General features: G+C 40.1%; 2 protein-coding genes and 1 long non-coding RNA gene across 3 annotated transcripts; 1 reads left to right on the plus strand and 2 right to left on the minus strand.

The window, feature by feature from the left end:
• The first annotated feature begins 8,209 nt into the window (after positions 1 to 8,209).
• Positions 8,210 to 9,121, plus strand: LOC109173201. Its single transcript, XR_002052865.1, has 2 exons — positions 8,210 to 8,502; positions 8,605 to 9,121. It is a non-coding gene; the product is annotated as an uncharacterized LOC109173201 (long non-coding RNA).
• Positions 9,122 to 10,722: 1,601 nt separating this feature from the next.
• LOC109173200 (pentatricopeptide repeat-containing protein At1g79490, mitochondrial) lies at positions 10,723 to 13,683 on the minus strand. The gene has a single exon (XM_019322496.1). The coding sequence runs from the start codon at positions 13,428 to 13,430 to the stop codon at positions 10,977 to 10,979; it is 2,454 nt and encodes an 817-aa protein (XP_019178041.1). The 5' UTR covers positions 13,431 to 13,683; the 3' UTR covers positions 10,723 to 10,976.
• LOC109173039 (uncharacterized mitochondrial protein AtMg00810-like) lies at positions 13,480 to 22,349 on the minus strand. Its single transcript, XM_019322299.1, has 3 exons — positions 21,788 to 22,349; positions 21,588 to 21,703; positions 13,480 to 13,683 (listed from the first exon to the last, which is right to left on the minus strand). Exons 1-3 carry the CDS (start codon positions 22,347 to 22,349, stop codon positions 13,480 to 13,482), a joined length of 882 nt encoding a protein of 293 aa, XP_019177844.1.
• Positions 22,350 to 25,833: the final 3,484 nt, after the last annotated feature.

Below are 25,833 nucleotides of genomic sequence, written 5' to 3' on the forward strand. Positions count from 1 at the left end.
CACCACCACCATCGCCGCCGCCGCAACCACCACCACCGTCGCCGCCCCCACCACTGCCACCGCCGCCGCACCACTACCACCCCAGCACCACCACCGCCATCACCACCACCGCCACCACAATCGCCGCCGCCGCCACCACCAGAACCACCACCCAGCAGCACCACCGCCACCACCACCACCACCGCCACAACCGTCACCGCCCCCACCACCACTGCCACAACCGTCACCGTCACTACCACCACCGTCGCCCCCACCACTGCCACCGCCACCACCACCGCCACCACCGCTACCACCATCGCCACCATCGCCACCACCACCACCACCATCGCCACCATCACATATTTTTATAAGGGTATTTATGTCTTTTAAAACATATTTCATTTCTATTCCTTAAATCAACCAAACACTGTAATATAATTCCTAAAGTATATTCCTTCCGCGAACCAAACAATAGAATACAATTCCTATCCTATTCCTTGCATATTCCATTCCTTATGGAATAGCATTCCTATTACCTCAAAATTCATTCCGTGAACCAAACGCGCTGTTAAAAGAATAGTTTCGGAAAGTCATGAATAAAAAAAAATCCGCGATTGTTTAACAACCGTCGCGAAAGTCCAAGGCTTTTGCGCAACACGAGTATCCGCGACTGTTGTAGTACAACAATTGCAAAAAGCACTTCACAATGTCTTTCTACATACAGCTAATGCTATAAGCTAGTCAAACCCGCTAACCCAATCTGCTAATAGCGCAGCTACCAACTAAGTCAATCCGCTATTATCAGCTAGCAGCTATTTGCCAAACATACACCCCCAAAATTAAATGTGATGAATTTTTTGAGAAGATTTTTGCATTAGCATTTTGGCACGTCTCACATCGATCCCGACCAGATTAATTCCGAATCCCGATTTCGATACCAACTTAGGATGTTAATTAATTGAAGACAAAAATATAGTGCTACATACTACCTAGATAGCGTACTGGAAAAATATGGATGCATACAATATAATGAAAAGAAAGATTTTGGCATTCCGATGGTATCAATTATAATCCGTCCTTTTTGCAATGATAACATAATGGCGACATATTGATCTGATGAGAACACCGTGACAACATCTATCTTTACCAGATTCTCTTTGAGCTGTTATTCTGCAGCTGCCTATAAATTAAAGGAAGAGATGAGATAGATGAATGCAGCTAGCCTCATCAGCTCCAATTAAGCATGCATGCATGCATGAATGGGAAGCGTTCACATAATGCCCGATGCATTCCAGACGCCAAGCCATATATCCATCAATTTCCCATGCATTATATTATATTGCATTCCAAATATAATATAATGCAACTTCCATTCTTTTCTGGGAAATTTTAAATTGGGCCATGTATTATGTATGTCGATCTGGAATGCATCAGGCAGTATGAGAACGAAGCCCATGGCCAATCAAGATCAATTGCAGCAGCGCATGCATGCAGCTAGTGAAGCCATTATATTATATTGATCGTACGTGCATGGATTATCATTCTCATTTCTCAGCCTAGCTCACCCCATGCATGCGTTATTAAGAGGTATTTCATTATATTCTTTTTTTTAGCAACATTTAGAAATATTTCTTAATTAGATCTACATTATATTGTAGAGTTTTTTTTTTTTTTTTTAAACAGAGATTTTTTATAATGTATTTTAAAAGAATAAATTAGTTTTATATTCAATCATAGAGGATTATAGATGTGTTTATTTTCATAAATTTTATTTTTTTTGGTGAAGATTTTCATAAACTTTATAGTTTTATTTTAAAGTTATAATATTTTGTAGATTGTATAATTTATAGAGTAGGGGTCACGAGAGAGCAGAGGGTACTGCCCTGCCCTGCCCTTAGCTTGAAAGGTGTAAAAGTGAAATAGGGAGGTTACGGTATTTTGGGGGCATTTAGAAAAGTCGGGCCGATCGGGTGTCTTCATTCAAGCGACGGTATAGAAGAAGAACGAAACGAAGTGAGAGGCCGGGGGCAGGGAAAAGAGTCGAGTCGATCAAGCTCGACGATAGGGAGAAGCAAAGCGAAATCAGAATTTGACCGAAAACGCACAATACAATTTTAGTATTATTTTTAGTGATTGAACATGAAGATCCTTCACTTTTATCATTTGTTTTAATTAACATTTTTTAAGAAATTATAATTTATTTGATTATTATATGCGACTTTTTTCTTACAAGTTATGATTATTTACATACATTTTTTTTATTTGTAAAATTGATCATTTGTATGTAACTTTTGAAAATAATTTTGACATTATTACTATATAGAAATTTATCTCTACATAAATGATGTTTATATTTAAAGTTTGAAAATTTGAAATGTAAAATATATAATTATTATGATTTTAGCATTCTACATAAAAAGACAAACTTAAGTATTGTTTCATTCATTAAAAAAAAAAAAAAAAAAAAAAAAAAAAAAAAAAAAGTGCTTACACTATTTTTACTACAAATTTTTAAAATGAATGAATTAATGTTTAAGTTTGACTTTAGCATAATACTAAAATCATAATAATTATATATTTTACCTTTCTAATTTTCAAACTTTAAATATAAACATCGTTAATGTATGGATAAATTTGTAGTAAAAATAGTGTAAAACAAATTTTATAAAATACGATAAATATGTACATATAGTACGTACAGTTAAGGAGCACTACTGGAAATTCTGAAATTTCCGACCACCTGAAAGTGATCTTAAATCAAGTCGAAAGTCTTGTTCCGACCACTTTTGGTATCCGGAAAAACCTTTGTTGCTATTTCCGATCACTTTTTGGTATCAATTCGATTCAAGATCACTTTCAGGTGGTCGGAAATTCTATAATTTCCAGTAGTGGAGTACACTAACCCATACAAAATTTAAATAAATTATTTTAGTTTCTAAATACAATTCTCTTAATTGTAATTAAGGCAATATGAAATATAATCAATGAAATGAAATTACAAAATTAACTAAATGTGTATTCATTTTTTTTTTTTTTATGTAAACCACAATGTGGTCCAGGTCCTTCGCTCCGAGAGGCACTAAAGCTAGCCTAGAGGGAATCATCACTTGTGAGAATCGAACCCGGGTTATCCCGGAATCCTCCCCCATAAAGAGAGCTCATTTGCCACTTGAGCTACCCTGTTGGGTTCTAAATGTGTATTCATAATAAGTCTATGATCAATGGAAACAATACTTCTTATGCTCCAGAGAGTATACTATACTGTCTCAATTTGCATTGATTTGATAGAAGTAAAATATTAAAATTATAGAAATAAAAAAATCCTTAAAGTTGGCAAATAACTTCCTTTTTGTTTGACCAAAGACAAGAATATTCTTCAAAACGAGATGATGGCATGGAACAAGAGCTGATGCAAAGAAAAAAATAAATTAATGGTTTTATTGGAACCAGGTCCACCATAAATCGGATATAGAAATATAGAATGGGGATAAACAAAGAGTAACTTTATTACTTGGGGCGCTAGGCCCAAAATAGTACGTATAAAGCCCAAGGTACAGGCCCACGGAGTGGGTTATAGACTTATAGCTAACTATGCTACTGATAGGAATCAAACTCAGGTGAAATAGTACGTACAAAGCCCGAGGTACAGGCCCAGAATGGCGGCCCACGAGGTGGACTATAGTTAACTATGATAGGAATCAAACTTAGCTGAAATAGTACGTACAAAGCCCGAGGTACAGGCCCAGAATGGCAGCCCACGAGGTGGACTATAGCTAACTATGCTACTGATAGGAATCAAACTCGGATGAAAGGGTTGAGAGTATGAGATCAAGACCACTAGATTGCAGTGTTTGCGTTACCCCTTGCTAAGGATCCAGGACCCCAATTTATAGTATGTCCCTCTCCTCCCTTGGCGTCCACGTGTCCCACGTAATCACTCGTCACTCCCCTGTTGATCGCCATCCCGCGCGTGAGGGTGCTGGCAGTCACACTGTCGTGCCCCCAGCGTGAGGGGCGCTATGCCCGCGCACCAGGCGCGTTGGGCGCGCCGTCGCCGGCTGGGGCCAGCGACCCCTCCGGCCACAACCGCCAACCCTACTCTCAGTCACCCCCCCCCCCCTCCCCCCCCAATCCATTCGGTTAATAAAAAAAATTCTTTTAATTCTTTTCCGTAATTGAATTATAAATCATATTTTGTATCAATTATTTTTTTGAATGCTACTGATTCTATTACAATGTAGTATACTGAGGCTCAAACTCACAACCTCTCATATGGCAATCCAACCCGGGTGCCATTAGACCACGAGGCCTTGGCATATTTTGTATCAATTAATTAATCACTTTGAATAATTTTTATCACATGTAACACATTATAAATTTCTCAAGTAATATATATGCAATTAGAATTATGAATAAATCTCACAAATCATAATTTTAAGGGAAAATGGTCAAATAAGCCCTCAAACTTTATCTCTAAAGTCAATTAAGCCCTTCTTAAACATTACAAAGTTGCAATTACACCCATAAACATGTCATTTTGATGCATTAAAGTCCATCAAGTTAATGACCTGTTATTGCAGGTCATAAAAATTCCGGCGACCTTCTAATCCATCCCGATGACGTTCCGATTAACTCTGACGAATTTCTGATCAACCCGCCAAAATATAAAGAAAAACACAAAAAATACCAAAATGTCACATGTCCGAAAAAACCATTTTGGTGATCCATTCCGCGGTGTCCTCCACCCCCAAATGCTCCTAGGAAGAGCCGCCGGTGGAACTACCGTCACATCTCTCTTCTTCTTCTTCCCTTTCCCTTTTCTCATGTCCGCGGACGGCCCCAACAATGACGACGCCATCCTTAGTCTGATCACCCGTTGGTAAAAATTCAATTTTAATTTTGGAATGGATGAAAGGAATTTCAGAGAACACTCTGATGTTTTCCGTCGTAGGTCTACATCTACTTTTGTAAAATTAATTGAAAGTTGTGCTCAAAATTTGAATTTTGGTGATTGATTGTGTTAATGGGGGATGCAACTGCCTAGTGAGATTGATTAATTGTGCTCTAAATGTACATTATTTTTGTATTGAATATACATACAATATAATGTACACTCAGAACAAAAATAATGTACATCCCCTAAATACAATGTACATTATTTTTGTACTGAATGTATATTATTTTACAATAGACAAAATATGATTCACACAACATGGTCCACACAATAATGATTGGGTGGGGGGAGCAACTACCCTCATTGCCCTCCCTCCGGATCTGCCCATGATTAGTGGACTGTCAAGGGCATAAACATTTATACAGCTACTACAGGCATGGATGAGACTCTTAATTTCATCAAGCTAATCAAGAAAAATCAAAAAGGAAAATCGCAACAAGTAGAAAAGTACTTACAATTTGGTGCACACTTAACCCAGTAACCTTCCTACAAGCCATTGCAATGGACCTTCAACCAACTAAGATTCCATGTTAAACTTTTTGAGTTACGGTTTAAAGGAAAAAACCCATTCTCTACCAAACTTCATATGTCATTTGCAGACTATACATCACAATGGGGCGGATGTGAGTCAGGAATGACTCCATCCACCACCTAACATACCCTTATACTTCCCCACTCATCCCCACTTTAAACCTCAAAAGGTGGACTTTTTCAAAACTTTCTACCATCCTACTGGATGCGAATACTCATTATGGATACACACCATTTATTATCGAGAAAATATCATTTTTAGCCCCTCGACTATAATACATGTATCAGTTTTATTCCTTGACTATTAAAATTTTCAATTTTGGTGCATGACTATTCAATTTGTATCACATTTGGTCCTTAACTATTAACATTTTCAAATTAGGTGCATGACTATTCAACTTGTACCACATTTAGTCTTGCCGTTAAATTTTCGGGTCAAAATTCTGACTAAGTCACCGGTGACTGGCTAATTTATTTAATTTTTATACGGGTTTTGTATATAAAATTCACATTCAACATGCTGACTCATTACGAGTTTAGATCTTTAAGACTCATCCCGATTGACCACCCACTATCACTCAAAAAATTTCAATTCACATAAGGTGAATTTGGATCCGCAAAGTGGTTAACATTTACAATTTGAATTTAAAATTTAATTTTTTTCATTGACTTTCTAAAAGTTACTCAGAATACACATTTAGTTGTTACAAAGTGCATAGTATAGTGTTCTAAGTTGCAAAGTTAAATTGACTATAACTACAAAATATTTATGGCATTTTTATTAAAATTTGATCTTATCCATCTGATTTTTACAAATGTAAGGCAGATATTGGTTATTAGTTTTCGATGGAAGTATGTTCTAATGGGATCCTAAACCTATATATATATATATATATATATATATATATATATATATATATATATATATGTGTGTGTGTGTGTGTGTGTGTGTGTGTGTGTGTGTGTGTGTGTGTGTGTGTGTGTGTGTGTGTGTGTGTGTGTGTGTGTGTGTGTGTGTGTGTGTGTGTGTGTGTGTGTTCAAATGACAACCTTTGTTAACATGTGCACTTATGTACCTCTGTGCACCGTTGATCTTGCTTGATCTTGTGATTTATAATAATTTTGGCCTATTAAATACACATCACTGCACCACATCACTACACTACTACACCACTGCACCATATATATCACTGCACTATTGCGCCACTGCACAACTGCACCGAATGTACCACTGCACCACTCCTTAGATCTCGGCCGTCCAATCTCACATCTCAATGGTGCATTAGCTAGAGTGCACAGGTTCACACTCAAGCAGTGGTTCTCACCTTAACTGGAAGTTATATATATATATATATATATATATATATATATATATATATATATATATATATTACCATGTAAGAACAGACTCCAATATAAAAAGTGAGGATATATATGATTGATTCATTTGGGTAGATCAACGTTTGAACGTCGTTGAAAATAAGGGGAAAAAATACATGATAAGGTTTAAAAATATTGAAAACTTAAAATTTCAACGATTATAAAATTAACCCCGCATTTTTTTTAGTTGAGTCTCTTGTGAAACCGCCTCATTGATCCTTTTTCGTGAGAGACCAGTCAAGTTTAGATAGAAATGTAATACTTATGATGGAACCAATTGACTGTTACTTATGAGAAAAAAAAATGTTATATTTTTTATTTTTAAAAAATGTAATACTTATAGAGTCCGTTTCGAAACATGAAGCTGTTTTCCACAAAATAATTTCCAAAAAACAAAAAAAAAATGACTCACTTTTTTAAAAATATTTTAATTTTCTATATTTGGTTCAAGACAAGAAAATTACTCTGTATTTTTTTTTTTTTTTTGGGTTGAAAGTTAAGAAATACGAAGTAACAATTTTTTTATTAGGTTTATTTTCCTGAAAATGAATATATTATTTGTTATACGACAATGACGACAACAAGAACTTGAAGAGAGATGAGATAAGAGGTGGGAGACATAAAAATAAAAAATCTTGAAAACGTCTTCTAACTAAAAATTTAGGAAAACATTTTTCGCCACATAAAACCTTTTTTGTCATTGACTAGAATTAATATTTTTCTTTTATCTTTTTTTTTTGAATACCCAAACATAAAAAATAAATAAATAAATAAAATCTGAAAAATGACTTCTGAAAGTTATTTTCCAAATTTTTAAGCGGACCCTTAAATGAAAATGTAATATTTAAGAATTGAAAAGTTAGTTATTAGAAAAAGTGTAATATTGATCATAAATAAATTAATTGAATATTACTTGTGAGAGAAAACACAATACTTATGAATTATGAGGAAAAGTGTACCACGTATGATATCCTCAGACCCCAACCTAAGATTATAATTGTCATGTGAACATTAAATATTGTGAGCAAACAACTTTAAGTTTAGTAAACAACATATGACAAACAAGGATTGTTAAGGTGAGGACAGAACCGAAAATAAAAATACCATATTGTTATCTGAAAGGCACCATGAGTATATGACACAAAGTGTACCCTGAGTGTGCTTTAAATCTTTGATGCCCAAATAATTTTATGATGCAACTTCTAATGTCCATTTCCACTACATAAAGCTGCAAATAATGTTGAGATGGAATAGGTAAAAAAGGGGGCAAAAAAAGCACTAGATTGCAATGTCAACAGAATGTCATTACATTCCACTGAGGTTAAGGCATCCCTGCCTGTATAAATGCCTTTTCTTTTTGGATCAAATGGAGGGGAAAACCCGACTAGCTATTTCTGTTGACAACACGTGGCAGAGGCACATCCATGGAGTCATCTTTAAGCAGCCCAAGGATCTCGATCTCAGGTTGAGAAGCCCCGAGGACAACCAAGAGCTTTCTTAGCCAACCATTCTGCTCCCTATATAAATGCTTTGGGTTCTCGACAACACTCTCCCTCCATCTTATGAACCAACAACTTGCTTCCATCAATATATAGACAGACACGAATATACTTCTTTTTGTCGGTTTAATTTCCATTCACAACATCCGGGCACAATGGGTACTTCACTTCAATTCCTAGGCTTAAAAATGCACAATAGATTTGCCATGAAGAATACTAGTTTTCTCCAACTTTAACTGCTGTTTATTGTCCTCTTTGCAGCTACAATGTCTTGCAACACTGGATGAACAACTATACATACAACAGCGTGAATACAGAGTAGATGCAATTGGTTCAGTTCTTTTTCGGGTGACGGGGGAAACTCGCAACCATTATCCGAGGGTGTGCACTGAGTAAACCCCGCCTTGTAGCTCTAGCAGACAAAAGGTCACAAGGAGGTAAACCAGCCTAGGTTGCTTGTAGTTGACCGACTCAAACTAAGATGACTGAGATTCAAACTTGCGACCTTGTGGTTACAAGTTTGTATTGTATGTACAGATGGTGTGAGCCGCCTTGTGCTCAAGGGATTATATTATATTAATGCCTATGCCAGAGAATGATACTTTTTTCATGATCATGGCCTTTGCTGCTGTAGTCCTTCACATACTGCCTGACGCATTCCAGACCTTAAAATCCCTTAAGGAAATACTATGTGTACTCTTATTCTCTACTCCCACACTCAAAATCTTGAGGTAAACACTTGTAATGGGGCCCACATGAAAATAATAATAATTTATTAGTACCCGCCACATCAAGAAATAAAATTGAGGGAGTAAGAATTGGGAGTATATGTAGCAGAACTCTTCCCTTAATCCCTTTCATGGGCTTGCTTTTTCAAGAAGATGCTCTTTGAGAAGCATAAACAGCAGGTAGATCCACACATTCATATTCATGCTACCCATGGTCACATGTACGAGTTTACAAACGAACAAACAGGCAAAAAATAAGATTTTTACCTTGTCACCGAGTAGTCCGATCGCTGCTTTGTCATTCCACCACTTCTTTTAGGGCATACGACTTGGAGGCTGAATCTCTCGAGCATTCATTCTCTACCTTCATAGCTAGCAACAATGTACTTGGTCAGTCAGAATCCGGTACACATGTTGTCACAATGTTCCCATCACTTACTAAGATTCTGTTCCTCCTCCTGAGGTTAAATGTGGAATAAGAAAAAAACAAAATGCTCCTTAACAATGTTCAGTTATCTGTGATATGAATTTAGACAGAAGCACAAATTCAGGCTTAAACATATCCAGAATGTCATATGAACAATACCCGCCCACCAGGAAATACCAATGCTGCCTGTCCCTTAACAAATATATCTGACCCTTCCAGCTATTGAAATGATAACATAAAAAAAGAATAAAAAGAAAAATAGGATTCACAACTTTCTTAGTGACACTTTTTTTGACTGCCACATGTCAATACTAAATAAAATAACTGGAACTTCAAATGTAAGCTAAGTGCATTCAATAAGCTAATCTTTCAAGATTCAGGTGCTCAACTATTTTTTTTTTTTTAAATAAAAAGGTCAAATAGTCATTAATAATGTTCAGTGCCTAATACTAAATTACTAATCGACCATGCAGACCATCCTCATTTACAACATATATAATCAAAGGATAATAAAAATGAACCACCACCGCCATCTCAACTAGATGAACTAGAATACTCTTTACTAACAAAAGGAAAATAATGCAAAGTTTTTCTATCTTCCATATCCAATCTAAGAACACACAAGAAAGAATATCATTATTTTGTTCTAACAGCTGAAGTGGAGAACGGAATAAGCATCCAAAGACTCCAAGATTTTCAGAACCTTGAATGATATAACCAAGCATTTTGTCTAAGAAAACAGAATATATTAAGATTTTTTCTTGTGCTCATACCAATACACATTTTAACATGGTGAAGGATGATGCCAAAATGGAGAGTTCTAACATATAATCCCATACATAAATGGTCAATCCCTCAATGGCATCAAAAGATGGAGAGTTCTAACATATGAAGCAAATGGTTGAAGTGGGAATGGAATCAACATCCAAAGACTTTCAAGATTTTCAGAACCCCAAATGATAACCAAGCATTGTGTCTAAGGAAATGGAATATAGCAAGCTTTTTTTTTCTTATGATGATACCATTGCACACTTTAAAATGGTGAAAGGTTGATGCCATAACGAAGAGTTCTAAAACCAACACGGTCACCACATCAAAAGATGGTTTCACATGTTAGAAAACAAATGCCAACTCTTGCAGGGCCTTGCTAAATAAATGAAGTTATATTGAAAATGCAGTCATCAAAATTCAAGGTAACATCAAGAAATTGCTTAGGGTCAGAAATCACTGAACATAAATACTCCAGCTCATTTCCCTTAAGAAGTGGAGATTTTATTAAGGGAGAGAGTGACTTTGAGAGACAATTATATCATAGACAACTAGCAAGTCCTCACAAACAAAATTGCCAAGTGTATCTAATACACATACTGTTGTGGAGTCCAGATGGAAAAATTTAAACAAAACTATAGCATAGAACAACTTACATATCCAATTGCATGTACATAATCCATCACTTGTTATATTACAATCGTTTAAAACTATATAGCCTTTCTTGCAAGAAGAGGTTTAGGAGGGGACAATGATCTAATTTCAGGTGCGGAACTTGGGAAAAGCACATTGAGTTTATGCATCAAAATGTCAGCCCTTGATGGAATTTCATTCAAAAGAAATTGCTGAACAATTGGTTTCTTAAACCACTCCAAGACAGTATCCCCTGGAGCCCTCAAAACAACCTTACTAACCTCAAATGGTGATTCCACCAAGCTTAGCATCTGTGCCACCACTATTCTCAGAGTTGGCCCAGTTACTAATTTGATTCGTCTTGGGACAACACCATAATACAACATCCTCTTCCTGAACCTATGAAGTGTATGCACCACTGCTATAAGAGCTGCTCCGACAGACAAGTTTCTAACATCAAGAGACCAGGCAATATGTTGATCAAATACTATTGCTTTTGGAAAAAGCTTGTTTTCATACGCAACTTTCCATACACATCGGGCACGATTTATCTGCCCCATGAGAACAAGATAGTTAAGTAGAACATTTATAAAGTACCGAGCAGCTCCTTCTTCAAGCTCATAGTCAATACCCTGGAAGAATTCCCTTACAAAGGATAAGACTGGCAGTGTCCGTTGTTCAGGACCAGTGAAGAGTCCACACAAGAAAGTATGAGCCTTATGTTTTGTTGCACTTAAGATTGACATCAAATGCCTCTCATCAGTTTCATCTTGGCACCTTACAAGATGAGCCAGAATTGAGGTGTAAAGTATGAGGTCAACCTTAGCTGCAGAACTCACATACGTTTCAAGGAGAGGCTTAGCAGACTCATACAATCCATTCTTCATACATGACTCAAAGAGCTGTCGTATTATGAAATTATTTGTCCGGATCCCAGAAGAACCCATAAAGCGGAGCCACCTTAAAGCAAGATCAACAGAACTGTCCTTAATGTAAACCATTAAAACATCACTAGCAGTTACATCAACAGAATATCCCATGGCCTTCATTTCAAGTAAAACCTTAGCAGCAACATCCACAAGTTTCTTTTTTGCCAGGAGACTGAGCAAGGCCATAAAAGTACTTTGTCCTGGTCTTAGACCAGCATTTGTCATGGAATTGTAAAGCTTCATTGCAGCATCTACTTGACCAGAAGCGGCATGCATCTCTAAAAGTGATGAATAGGTAGTCGGGGTAGGCATAAATCCAGCCTTTTCCATATCAGAAAAGACAGACATTGCAATATCAAGTTTCCCAGATTTTGCATGTGACTCAACAATCATAGTGTAGAGACCATAATTAGGTCTAAACCCTGTTTTCTTCATCTCATCCCAGAGCCTAAGTGCAGTATCCAATTTCCCAGCCTTAACAAAGGACTCAATCATGGAAACAAACATGGTTGCAGATGGTCGCAGCCCAAAACCTTGCATTTCCATGTACACCTTCATTGACGTGTCTAACCTCCCAGCTTTGCCCATTGTATCAACAAGTGAAGCAAAAATCCCAAAACTTGGCCGGAATTTCTTTTCTTTCATCTCTTGGTAGAGCTTGAATGCCACATCAAGGCGGCCTGATTTCGCTAGACTTGGTATCATTACCTCATAACTACATTCATCTAATGAGCACCTTGCATTTTCCATGTTCTCATATATCTCAAATGCCTTATAAGGCAAGCCCTTATTGAGAAACAAGGTTATAAGAGAATTGTAGGTCTGGCTGTCTACTTTGCAACCAGACTCTTGAATTTTCTTAAAACAACAGAATGCTACCTCCAACTTCTCAGCCTTTGCCAAATACTGAATAACCTGGTTGTAAGCATTAAATAAAGATACCCCATTCTCACCAGAATCAAGAACCATATCATCAAAAACAGATTGAATCCCATCAAAATCTCTAGTTTGATTCAACCTATCAAACAGCATCATATAGCACTCATCACTTGGCTTATACCAAGGTTGCCGCTTGACCCACCGAAACAAGCTTAAGGAAGAATCGGCATCTTCCATAACCTTCAAAGCCTGTGTAATGTGAGTCATATTCGGCACAAAATGAAGTCTATCCAATTGCGTTTCCATATCAGGGCCCCATCTCCACCTTTTAACGATCTCAACTATCTTGGCCACAGCCGATGCATTCAAAATAGGCTTCTTGAGCCCACCCACCATTACATGGTCATCAAGACCTGGCTCAACAGACCTTATCCCCTTTCCGGAGGAAATGAACCCACCAGATTCATCCAAGTAGACTATGTCTTCAGTCCACTCATTGGAATTTTCAGTACCCTTTCCGGAACAATAACTTCTGGAGAGATAAGGGCTTTTTATAACATCGTTATTGCACGAAGGGGATAGAAACTGGGATTTTGTGCATTTCTGATTGAATACATTAACGGCCCAAGAAAAGCCATAGTTCTTTCCCAGTGGAGGATAAATGGTAAGAAAACATTTGGCACTTCTAATATTTTTACAGAAATGAAGGCTGCGAAAGATCATTGTACAAGAAGATTATTTGCGCAGAAAACAATACCTTTGCATTTTTCAATCATTCAAAAACGTGGAAATTCCTAGAATTGGGTTGTTCCTTATCAAGAGAGTGTTGAGACTTGAAATGGTAGCATTCCACTTCTTCTTTGCCTAGAAACGTAGAGATAAACAGGCTCTCAAAAACCCTAAACCCTAGGTTGTTTGTATGGCTTCTAGGAAAGGTTCGGGGCGATGCTGGAGCCCGGAAGATGACCCGTATTGCCTAAACCAGATGCAAATATTCAATTTTCATATGGTAAATAACTAAATATAATGTCTTCATATATACAAATTAAAATAATTAATTAATTAATATAATGTGTAACTATAAATTTAATTAATATAAAAATAAAATTGATTAATTTAAATATAATCAAATTGAGTATTACATCAAAAAAAAAAAAAAATTGAGTATTTTTAATTTGTGATAAAATAGTAAAGATATGTGGCTTGTGGTCCACTGATATCGGATTGCTCCCTTATGTGAGAGGTCTAGGTTTCAAGCCTCGTTGTAGGCATAGATTGAATGAGTATCCCCCTTCTTTTGTAATAAAAAAAAATAATAGAGATACGTATTGCACTCTCTAAATAGTTATAATCTAAAATAAAAATTCTTTAAAGTAGGGAGAAATTTTGTTTGAGATATAATATATCAACTTTTTAATAAAATATACATTTTAATTAAAGCAATATCATAATAGAACAATTAAAATTTGTGCTACAACAAATAAGGATTGACAATGTATTTTTAGAAGGGGGTTCCTTGTGAGCAAGGGTCTAGCCTTTGTGGTTCATGTTCAGTTGAGTTACCATGATTTACATCCTCTCAAATGCTCTGTCGGGTCGGAGTGTGGGGCCCTTAGGGTTGAGGTTTAACTTTTTGGAAGAAAATTTTAATATAATGTTAATATTATTTGAGGATATCAATTCAAAGTTTAATACATTTTACTACTACTATAATTTTCTTCCAAATGCTACTTTGACATGATTAATTCCATATATTGGATGAACCTTCGTATTGTGTCTATGCCATATATATATATATATATACATATATATATATATATATATATATATATATATATATATATATGATGGGGATATGGGACCCGGGGGTCCATTTTATTGGAAAGTATGGACCCATGTTGGGGTGGTGAAGGAAAGAGGTTTGCCCAAGTCTTATTGGGCTAAGGGGACATGGTGGCCCAAAAAGGCACAAAGGAAGAGAGAGAAGGGGTTTCGGGGGAGAAACCGCCGGCGGATGGCCGGCGATTGACCGGCATGGTGGCCGGCCGGACTCCCGACGGCGGTGCGCCTCCTGTCGTCCCGGCGGCGCCCCACCACCGTGGCCAGTGAAAGCCACTGGCCATGGGTAAAATGTTACAAGAAAGGCTACCAAGGCGCTACGCTGTCAGCAGGGTTTGACCCATGCCCTCAAGCACAACTGGCACGCACCATACCACCAAACCACGTCAACTATTGTTTCTTAAAGCGCAGCAAATATATATGACCTATATTTGCGGCTGGCAGCCTCCATCACAGGCCATGACCGGCCGTTGGCCGGCCGGCGACTGGCCGGCGCCAGGTCCCGCCGGCCACCTCAGGCCGAGGCGCGGCCAGTGGGGGCAGTGCGCCCCCCAGATTGTCAACGGCACCCCCCCCCCCCCTTCCCGAGGGGGTGTTGGGCGGGTGCGCCGAGCATGATGGACCGGGGTGGTATGCGCGGGAGTCTTGGAAGTATGGCGAACGTGCCCGCTTGCGTAGCGATAAATGGGGAAGTAGGGATGGATTGCATGTCGAGGAGGAGGGGGGCTTGCTATAAATAGGGGCCCTGAATTTTTGGCTAAGGGCAACACAGACACGACAGGCACTACGGTCTAGTGGTCTTGATCTATACTTTCAACCCAGCTACCTGGGTTCGATTCTTACCAGTAGCGTAGTTAGCAATTGGCTATCATGTGGGCCTTGTTCTTTGTATTTGGGTCACTGTTCTTGGGCCTGTACCTTGGGCTTCTATACACATTGCGTTGGGCCTAGCGCCCTACTCCCCATTCTGTACTCCTGTACCCGGTTTATGGTGGACCCGGTCCCAATAAAACCATCATTGGCACTGTCTGTGGGGCTCGCTACAATTAGCCCGTGTTTGTAGTCTCTATCATCCTAGCAAGGTTCCGAGGTACGCCCAAATGGTTGATTCGCAAGAGGAGCTACCCTATAAGGTAACACACTTAGCACATCGAGACGCTACTCTGGTGAGTACACTTGAACACTTAGTTAGGTAAAGATTGTGTTTATTTTCCCGAACTATGTGCTCCTATGTGCTCTGCAAAGATTGTGTTTATTTTCCAAAACTAGGTGCCCCTATGTGCTCCTATGTGCTCTGCATGTTCGGCCCACGGCCACCTCAACTATATGCTCATATGTGCTCTGCATGTTTAACCCGCGACCACCTCAACTATATGCTCATATGTGCTCTGCATGCTTGGCCTGCGACCACCTCAACTATGTGCTTCTATGTGCTCTGCATGCTTGGCCCACGACCACCTCAACTATGTGCTCTGCATGCTTGGCCCACGGCCACCTCAACTATGTGCTCCTATGTGCTCTTACATGCTATGCATGCTGGCTCTACGGCCATGGCGGATGGGGCATGTGGGTTATCGCAACCCACATGCGCGGACTTGCCCCCGCAAGCCGCATGGTTTTGGCGGATGGGGCATGTGGGTTATCGCAACCCACATGCGCGGACTTGCCCCCGGTAAGCCGCAAGGTTTTTGGCGGATGGGGCGTGTGGGTTATCGCAACCCACATGCACGGACTTGCCCCTGGCAAGCCGCATGGTTTTGGCGGATGGGGCATGTGGGTTATCGCAACCCACATGCGCGGACTTGCCCCCGGCAAGCCGCATGGTTTTGGCGGATGGGGCATGTGGGTTATCGCAACCCACATGCGCGGACTTGCCCCCGGTAAGCCGCATGGTTTTTGGCGGATGGGGCGTGTGGGTTATCGCAACCCACGTGCGCGGACTTGTCCCCAGCAAGCCGCATGGTTTTGGCGGATGGGGCATGTGGGTTATCGCAACCCACATGCGCGGACTTGCCCCCGGTAAGCCGCATGGTTTTTGGCGGATGGGGCGTGTGGGTTATCGCAACCCACATGCGCGGACTTGCCATCGGCAAGCCGCATGGTTTTTGGCAAATGGGGCATGTGGGTTATCGCAACCCACATGCGCGGACTTGCCCCCGGCAAGCCGCATGCAGTTGGCGGCAAATTGCATGGCAAAAAAAGAAAAAAGAAAAAAGGAGAATAATAGTGCGAATATAAGTTATTAAAAAAAAACAAAAACAAAATAAAAGAAAAAAAAAAAAAAGGTTGCATACAGGTGTAGCATGGAGAAGGAGCAAAGACATCCATTGAATATTTAAAAGAAGCATACAGGTGCATCATGAGCATGCAGGTGCATCATGAAGAAATCGACAAAAGCATACTAAATAAATGCAACAAAAGAGATGTACAATGCAAGAAGCATCCAAGAAGTGACGATAGAGGAGTCACCTTGGCCTCTCGACACTAGGTGATGAAGCGAAGGCCAGGGCACGTGCGGTGTGTGGCAGAGGTACGGAGTAATGGCGTGACGCACAACAATGGTGATAATGGAAGGTGGCGGCGAGAGATTGAGAAAGGGAAAGAAAGGAGGTGGTGATACCGAATTCTACTTCCTTTAGGCATCAAGATACCTAAAAGAACTGGGGGACTTGTGATGGGGATATGGGACCCCGGGGTCCATTTTATTGGAAAGTATGGACCCATGTTGGGGTAGTGAAGGAAAGAGGTTGGCCCAAGTCTTATTGGGGTTGGCGCAGCAAATATATATGACCTATATTTGCGGCTGGCAGCTTCCATCACCGGCCGTTGGCCGGCCGGCGACTGGCCGGCGCCGGGTCCCGCCGGCCACCTCAGGCCGAGGCGCGGCCAGCGGGGGCAGTGCGCCCCCCAGATTGTCAACGGCACCCCCCCCCCCCCTTCCCGAGGGGGTGCTGGGCGGGTGCGCCGAGCATGATGGACCGGGGTGGTATGCGCGAGAGTCCTGGAAGTATGGCGAATGTGCCCGCTTGCTTAGCGATAAATGGGGAAGTAGGGATGGATTGCATGGGACACATGGACGCTAGAGGAGGAGGGGGACTTGCTATAAATAGGGGCCCTGGATTTTTGGCTAAGGGCAACACAGACACGACAGGCACTACAGTCTAGTGGTCTTGATTTATACTCTCAATCCAGTTACCTGGGTTCGATTCTTACTAGTGGCATAGTCAAACATAGCCTATCTTGCGGGCTTTGTTCTTTGTATTTGGGCTGTCATTTTGGGCCTGTACCTCGGGCTTTGTATGTATCGCGTTGGGGCTAGAGCCCTACCCCCGTTCTGTACCTTGTACCCGGTTTATGGTGGACCCGGTCCCAATAAAACCATCAATATATATATATATATATATATATATATATATATATATATATATATATATATATATATATATTATATATATATATATATATATATATATATACACAAAATTAGGTTATGGTGCGATTAGGGTGTCCAGGTGCTATTGTGCGGTTTAATCTGGGCCATTCATCTCGCTTAAATCAACGTCCAAGATTAGCAAAATTAAAAAAAAAAAAAAAACGCGGTGGCAATTTTGTAATTTTTGCATCTAGGTCAAATTAAGGTGAGCGGTTCTGTGATTAATGTGCCTGAGTTTTGAATATAAGATGAGTGAGTCTTGTGCGTAAGGTGCGTGAGTTTTGTGCTTAATGTGCGTGGGGTTGTGCTTAATGTGAGTAGTTGTTAAAACTTAAAGTGTGGGCTTTTGTGCTTAAGGTGCGTGAGATTTGTTCTTAATGTGAGTGGAGTTTGTGCTTAATGTGCGTAGGGTTTGTGCTTAATGTGTGTGAGGTTAATGATTAATGTCAGTAGTTGTTGAAACTTAAGGTCCGTGAGTTAATACTTAAAGTGCGTGGGTTTTGTGCTTAATGTGCATGAGGTTGTGCTTAATGTGCCGCGGGTTTTGTATTTAATGTGCGTGGGTTTGTGCTTATGTCAGTAGTTGTATTGTTGAAACTTAAGGTCTGTAAGTTAATACTTAAAGTGCGTGGGTTTTGTGCTTAATGTGTCTGAGGTTGTGCTTAATGTGCGTGAGTTTTGTACTTAATGTGCATGTGGTCGATAGATAAACATATTATGTATCTGCAGTTAGCATATTCTGTATAATAGTTAATAGTTTATGTATATGTAGTTACTATTTTATGTATCTGTAGTTAACATGTTATGTACTACAGACACATAATATGTTTGTAAACATATTATATGTCTACCGTTAAAATATTATGTACATGTAGTTAATAGTTTATGTGTATGTAGTTAACATGTTATGTGTCTTCAATTTATTTACATGTACAAAACGATTAACTGCATGTACAAAATAGGCTAACTTTAGACAAAATATGAAGGTTATTTTGAACCAAGGTCCACAATGTCAGTCGTTATATAATAGCTTCGTGGACCATGGTCCAAAAAAAGGTGTCGTTGTCGTTACATATTAACAGAGCCCGTATTTTTGGTGTGTTAATTACAAAATGAAATTGTCTCACATATTGTTTTTATATTGTCAAATGAAACAGTAATTGAATTGAAATGAAACTGTAGTTGTGTTGAAATGAAACTGCAGTGTATATAAAATGAAACTGAATAACAGTTTCACATATTTGAGTGTATATTGTCCAATGAAACTGTAGTTATATCGAAATGATATTGTAGCTATGTTATAATGAAACTATAGTGTATATAAAATGAAACTGAATAACAGTTTCACATATTTGAAAGTATAATGTCGAATGAATTGAAACTGTAGTTGTATTGAAATGAAACTGCAGTGTATATTGTCCAATGAAACTGTAGTTATATCCAAATGATATTGTAGTTATGTTGTAACGAAACTATATAGTGTATATAAAATGAAACTGAATAACAGTTTTACATATTTGAGTGTATAATGTCGAATGAAACTGTAGTTATATCGAAATGAAATTGTAGTTGTGTAATTGTGTTGAAATGAAACTGCAGTGTATATAAAATATTGAAACTGAATATGTATTACAAACAGAGCTACTTTATGCGGCACGGTGTGGTATAGGTGCCGTTTCTTTTCATTAAAAGAAACGACACCATTTTGGACCATGGTCCACGGTATAATTTGCACCACAATGCAAGGTAGACCTTAGTCGATGATATAATTTACCAAATTTCATAGGTCCATTTTTTTATGCCAAATTTTAATGCAAATTATACCATGGACCAGGGTCCACTTTGCATTGTGGATCTTGGTTTAAGAAGACATTAATTAAAATCACGTGTCTACAATTATATGTTAACTACAAACACATATATAATGTTAACTACAGACACATAATGGCCATGTTTGGTAAAATGGCTGTTAGCTGATAGCGGTTAACTGTTAGCTGATTGTGTTAATTAGAGGGTATAAATAGTTGATAACATTAGCTGATTGTAGAAAAGTGTTTGGTAAATTAGTTGTTAGCTGATAGCTGTTTGGTATAATTTCTTTTTTCAAAAAGCTAATTGAAAAAGTTGCTTGGAGTAACTTTTTGAATTTTAGCCTTTTGGAGTTGCAAAAAACTAATTAACCAAACATTTATATTGATATTTTAACTAAATCAAACAATTAATAGTGGTCAAATAGGCCAAAATTGGCCTATAGGCCAATTTTTTACCAAACAGGGCCAATATGTTAATTGCATGTACATAATATGCAGTTAACATATTATGTGTTTGTAGTTAAAACATTATGTGCAATCAATTTATTTATAAGCACATAAGTTATTAACTGAAGGCACATAATATGTGCAATCAATATGTTATCTACAATGCAAGGTGGCACTTGGTCGGTGGTATAACAATTGAAATTTTAATGCTTACTAGCATGAGGCATTCACAACGGTGCTTATTAGGTGGACTATGGTCCACACAATTGTGTAGACCATGCATATGTTACATTATTTTATATGCGTATGGGACATTATTTTCTATGCATATGGTGCATTATTTTTATACACAATGTCCATTATTTGAATGCATATAAAATAGTATGAAAACAACTTGATGGCTCATTATTTATATGCATAAGGTTCACTATTCGTGTGCATGCATATGGCTCATTGTTTGAGCATGTAAAAACTAATTTAATGTTGGTTATTTAGACAAGTAGATTATATTTTAGGCTCATTTCTATTGTACATGGCGTTTATTATTTGTAGAACATAGTTGGACTTATTCGGCATATCCCACCCTCATCTATAATGTGTAAATACAATTGATGATATTATGTTTTTATTTTTTCGAAATGAAAAATTGCTATATATTTAGACAAAAATATATCATCTATACAAATGAATTAGGACAGCAATTGATTACTATAACTAAGTTGCAAGAGAACGAGCACATTTGCTCAATTTATAAAAATCCTAAACAATGATATATAAAATCTCTAAAGTTACAACACCGCATGCGTACATCTACTCATTAGTTATTAATTTGAACAATTATTTGCTCGAATTCAAGCAATGATAACATCATCAAACATAAACGATCCAAATCATATCTCCAACTGTACTATATAATATTTGATGTTATAATTTAAATAATTGTATATCAATCCAAATATTCTTAATATATTATAACAAATTCATTCCGTGCATTGCACGGGTGAAAATACTAGTTTACTTAGAAATATAATATTCAGTAAATCTAGGCTCAGTATTTATATGCACAATATTCACTACTTGTATGCATAAAATTCACTATTTATGTTAATGTGTTTTGATACATACTCCACATTAAAATTTTCCCACTCACAAACCGCATCCAATGTTTCATGGCTATATATGATGAGGATATAATATTTCTGAATGAATCAAATAATAAGTCTGTACAGGAATATATATAGTAGCGAATAGCAAACCTAATACAAGACTAATACTAGTAACAATAGGTAACGAATACTAATAATAATAGAGTCCTAATACTCCCCCTCAAGCACAAGGTGGACTAGCTACAACATTGAGCTTGCCACACAAAGTAGAGAAACGCGGACCAGGGAGAGCTTTAGTGAACACGTCAGCCAGCTGATCCTTAGTAGAAATGAAGCTAACCTGCAACTCTTTCTTTGCCACTTTGTCACGAACAAAGTGATAGTCAATTTCCACATGTTTCGTACGAGCATGGAACACCGGGTTGGAACAGAGATAAGTTGCACCCAGATTATCACACCAGAGTGTGGGAGGAGCTGCCAACGGCAACCGAAGTTCATGCAATAGAGAAACCAACCAGGTGACCTCAGCAGACACGTCAGCTAGTGCCTTGTACTCGGCCTCTGTAGACGAACGAGCAACCGTATGTTGCTTCCGGCAAGACCAAGAGATCAGATTGTCACCAAGAAAAACCGCAAAGCCGCTAGTAGACTTTCTGTCAGCGGGGTCCCCAGCCCAGTCCGAATCCGAAAAAGCATGCACTGCAACAGAGGAGGATGGGCGAATAAACAGACCAAAATGCAAAGTGCCTTTAACGTACCGCAGAACACGTTTGAGCATTGCCCAATGCTCAGTAGTCGGGGAGTGCATATGCTGATAGACCCGATTCACAGCGAAAGATAAATCCGGGCGAGTGACAGTAAGATACTGCAGAGCCCCAGCAAGACTGCGATACTGCGTGGGATCGGCATAGGGAACCACAGATTCAGAAACGGGTTGAGTCACAGGCACCGGAGTAGCCAACGGCTTGCAGTCCACCATACCTGCACGGCTCAAGATATCTCTCATGTATCGCTGCTGAGAAAGAAACAAACCATCACCACGAGAGACCGTCTCAATGCCCAGAAAAAAAAAGACGGAGCACCCATGTCACGAATCTTGAACTCCGAGGCTAAGTCAGTCAGAAGCCGAGTAACACGCGAAGCATCAGATCCCATAACAAGGATATCATCCACATAAACAAGCACATATAAAGATATAGAGTCACGAGTGTATATGAATAAAGAGACATCAGTCTTTGAAGGTGAAAAACCAACCGACACCAAGAAAGCATGTAACCTGTTAAACCATGCGCGAGGAGCCTGCTTAAGACCATAGAGTGACCTCTGTAATAAGCATACATCATCCGGTCGTGACGAGTCCTCATAGCTAGGCGGCTGTCGCATGTAGACTGTCTCTGCAAGATTACCATTCAGAAAGGCGTTGTGAACATCCAACTGCCGAATTACCCAACCGCGAGAGACAGCCAAGGAGAGAAGAAGCCGCACGGTTGTGGGTTTTACAACAGGACTGAAGGTCTCAAAAAAGTCCTGTCCTGCGACTTGATTGAACCCCTTAGCCACCAACCGAGCCTTGTGTCGCTCAATCGTGCCATCAGCCTTGCGCTTCGTCCTGAACACCCATTTGCAGCCTACAACATTCATACCAGGTGTGCGACTAACCAGACGCCAAGTGTGATTCTGGAGCAAGGCATTAAACTCAAGATCCATGGCCTCACGCCATTCCGGATACCGAACTGCTTGAGAATAACAGGTCGGCTCAGAAACAGTCATAAGAGCCACATGCTGCGTCGGCCCCAAAGAACGAGTCGCCATAACATGAGACCGAGGTGGAACCGATTTTACCGCGGGCGCCTTAGGAGCACCCGAGACTGCCACATCTGGAGCCACGGCAGTCTCGGTGCGGGAATCAGAAGCAGCACCAGCAGCCCCGGAATCCGTGTCCATCTCCGGACGAGGATCCGGCCCAGCAGAACAAACACCGGAGCTCGCGCCAACCTGAACGACGCCAACACCCCACGGCTCAATCGGGCGAGAGCTAGAGACCTGAGAGGGGACAGAAGAAGCAAATGGAAATATGGTTTCATCAAACCGCACATGACGGCAAATGAATACCTTGTTAGTAGCAGGATCAAAACAACGATAGCCACGAAACGAAGACGGATAACCAAGAAACACACACGGAGAAGACCGATACTGCAACTTGTTACGATTATACGGGCGTAACAGAGGATAACAGAGACAGCCAAACACAGGCAAGAAAGAGTAAGAAGGACTAGAACGATGCAACCGAGAATGAGGACTATCATTATCCAAAACCCGAGTCGGCATCTTATTGATGAGATAGACCGCAGTCTCAAAGGCATAATCCCAATATCGTTGTGGAACCGAAGCCTGGGCCAAGAGAGCCAAACCCGTTTCCACAACGTGACGATGCCGACGCTCAACTCTACCATTCTGCTCATGGGTATAGGCACAAGACTGCCTATGATTAATACCCAAAGAGACAAAAGTACGGTGCAACCGTTTATACTCTCCCCCTAAATCAGATTGAATAGAGACAATCTTACGACCATATGAACGCTCAACTAGTGACCGAAACTGCTCGAAGATAGCATACACATCAGTTTTCAAACGCATAGGATAAAACCATACATAGCGCGTATAGTCATCAACAAACAAAACAAAATAACGAAAGCCATTGACGGAAAGAAAAGGCGCTGGGCCCCAAATATCAGTATATATAAGTTCTAAAACATGAGACGTAGTAGTATTGACACGAGGCAAGGGAAACCGTGAGGATTTCCCAAGCATACAAGCACGACACAATTCCGAAGTATCACTAAAACTAGACTGAATAGAACATGAATTTAAAATCTGCCGCAAGACACGCGGGTGAGGATGACCCAACCGGCTATGCCACACGTCAGAGGAGACTCGAGAGGCCACAAACGCAGCAGGACTTGAACGAGAGACAGGCCAAGAATAGAGACCCCCCGAAGCCGGCCCTTTATATAGAACTTCCCTGGTTGAACGATCCTTCACAAAGAAACAATCAGGGTGAAACTCAAAAAAGACATTATTATCACGAGCAAACCGTTGCACAGACAATAAAGACGCAGAAAGCCTAGGAACATGAAGAACATCAGACAATCGAAACAGTGTTTTAGATGCGGCTAACGAAGATGAACCAGTACTAACAATAGGTAAACACTTACCGTCACCAACACGAAGATGATCCGGACCATTATAAGGAACCGCCGAGGACATTAAAGACGGATCCGGAGTGGCATGATTCGACGCACCAGTGTCAGGAAACCACTGCTGAGGATTAACCGAAGCCGAATCATCAACAGAATATGCAACATGTGCCCGCGGCCCCGGAGCGCCATCATAACGACGATTGCACGAAGCGGCCGAGTGGCCTTCATCGGAGCAGATCTGGCACTGGACAGCCCCGGCGCCACCTCGACCGCGGCCTCGGCCCTTGCCACGACCTCGGCCTCGATTGCCGCCGCCACGATGCTGCCCGCCCGAGCGACCTCCACCTCGCTGAGCCGCCATGGCGACCGGAGCAGCAGCAACGTCACCACCATCATCAGCACATATAAAGGCCTGCGAAACAAGAAAATCGGATAACTCGGGTAAAGACACCGGAGCACCCCTCGTCAGCGACGCCACCAAAGGGCGATATTCGGACCGCAAGCCCCGGAATATATACATATTCTGATCTTCTAGTGTCACCGGACGGCCGGCAAGTGCCAAATCCTCAATAAGCACCTGAGCACGCCCAAGATAATCCGGGATCGAAGCATCCCCCTGCCGCAATCCTTGCAGTTCGCCCACCAACCGAAGAGCACGGGCCCGAGTCGTCGAACCAAGAACCTGTTCGATCGCCACCCACAAATGCCGAGAGGAGGTTTTACCGATGGCAAGATGCATCATCTCGTCGGACAAGGACGAGATCAACAAGGAGAGCACGACCTTATCTTGACGAAGCCATGCACTCCGAGCGGCGGACGATACGGCCGACGAAGACACGGCAGCAGCAGCCTCCTCGGCAGAAGGTACCGTAATCGCAGTAAACGGGGGACACACAGACGTTCCATCGACAAAACCCAATAATCCTTGGCCATCCAGGAACGGAAGAAGCTGAGTGCGCCAAAACAAAAAATTACGGGACGTCAATTTGATGGAAACGAAGTGATGAGCCGAAGAAAACGACACCCCGGACTGCAAGGGTGCCACAAGCGCAGCCTCAGAAACAGTCCGTTCAGAACCGCCATCAGAACCGAGGTGCGCCATAGAGAGAGAGAAAAAGAACCTGCTGATACCAGATGAGGATATAATATTTCTGAATGAATCAAATAATAAGTTTGTACAAGAATATATATAGTAGCGAATAGCAAACCTAATACAAGACTAATACTAGTAACAATAGGTAACGAATACTAATAATAATAGAGTCCTAATATATATATAACACATTTTCA

The sequence above is a fragment of the Ipomoea nil genome, unplaced genomic scaffold (genome assembly GCF_001879475.1).
Source record: "Ipomoea nil cultivar Tokyo-kokei standard unplaced genomic scaffold, Asagao_1.1 scaffold0465, whole genome shotgun sequence".
NCBI classification, from domain to species: Eukaryota; Viridiplantae; Streptophyta; class Magnoliopsida; order Solanales; family Convolvulaceae; genus Ipomoea; species Ipomoea nil.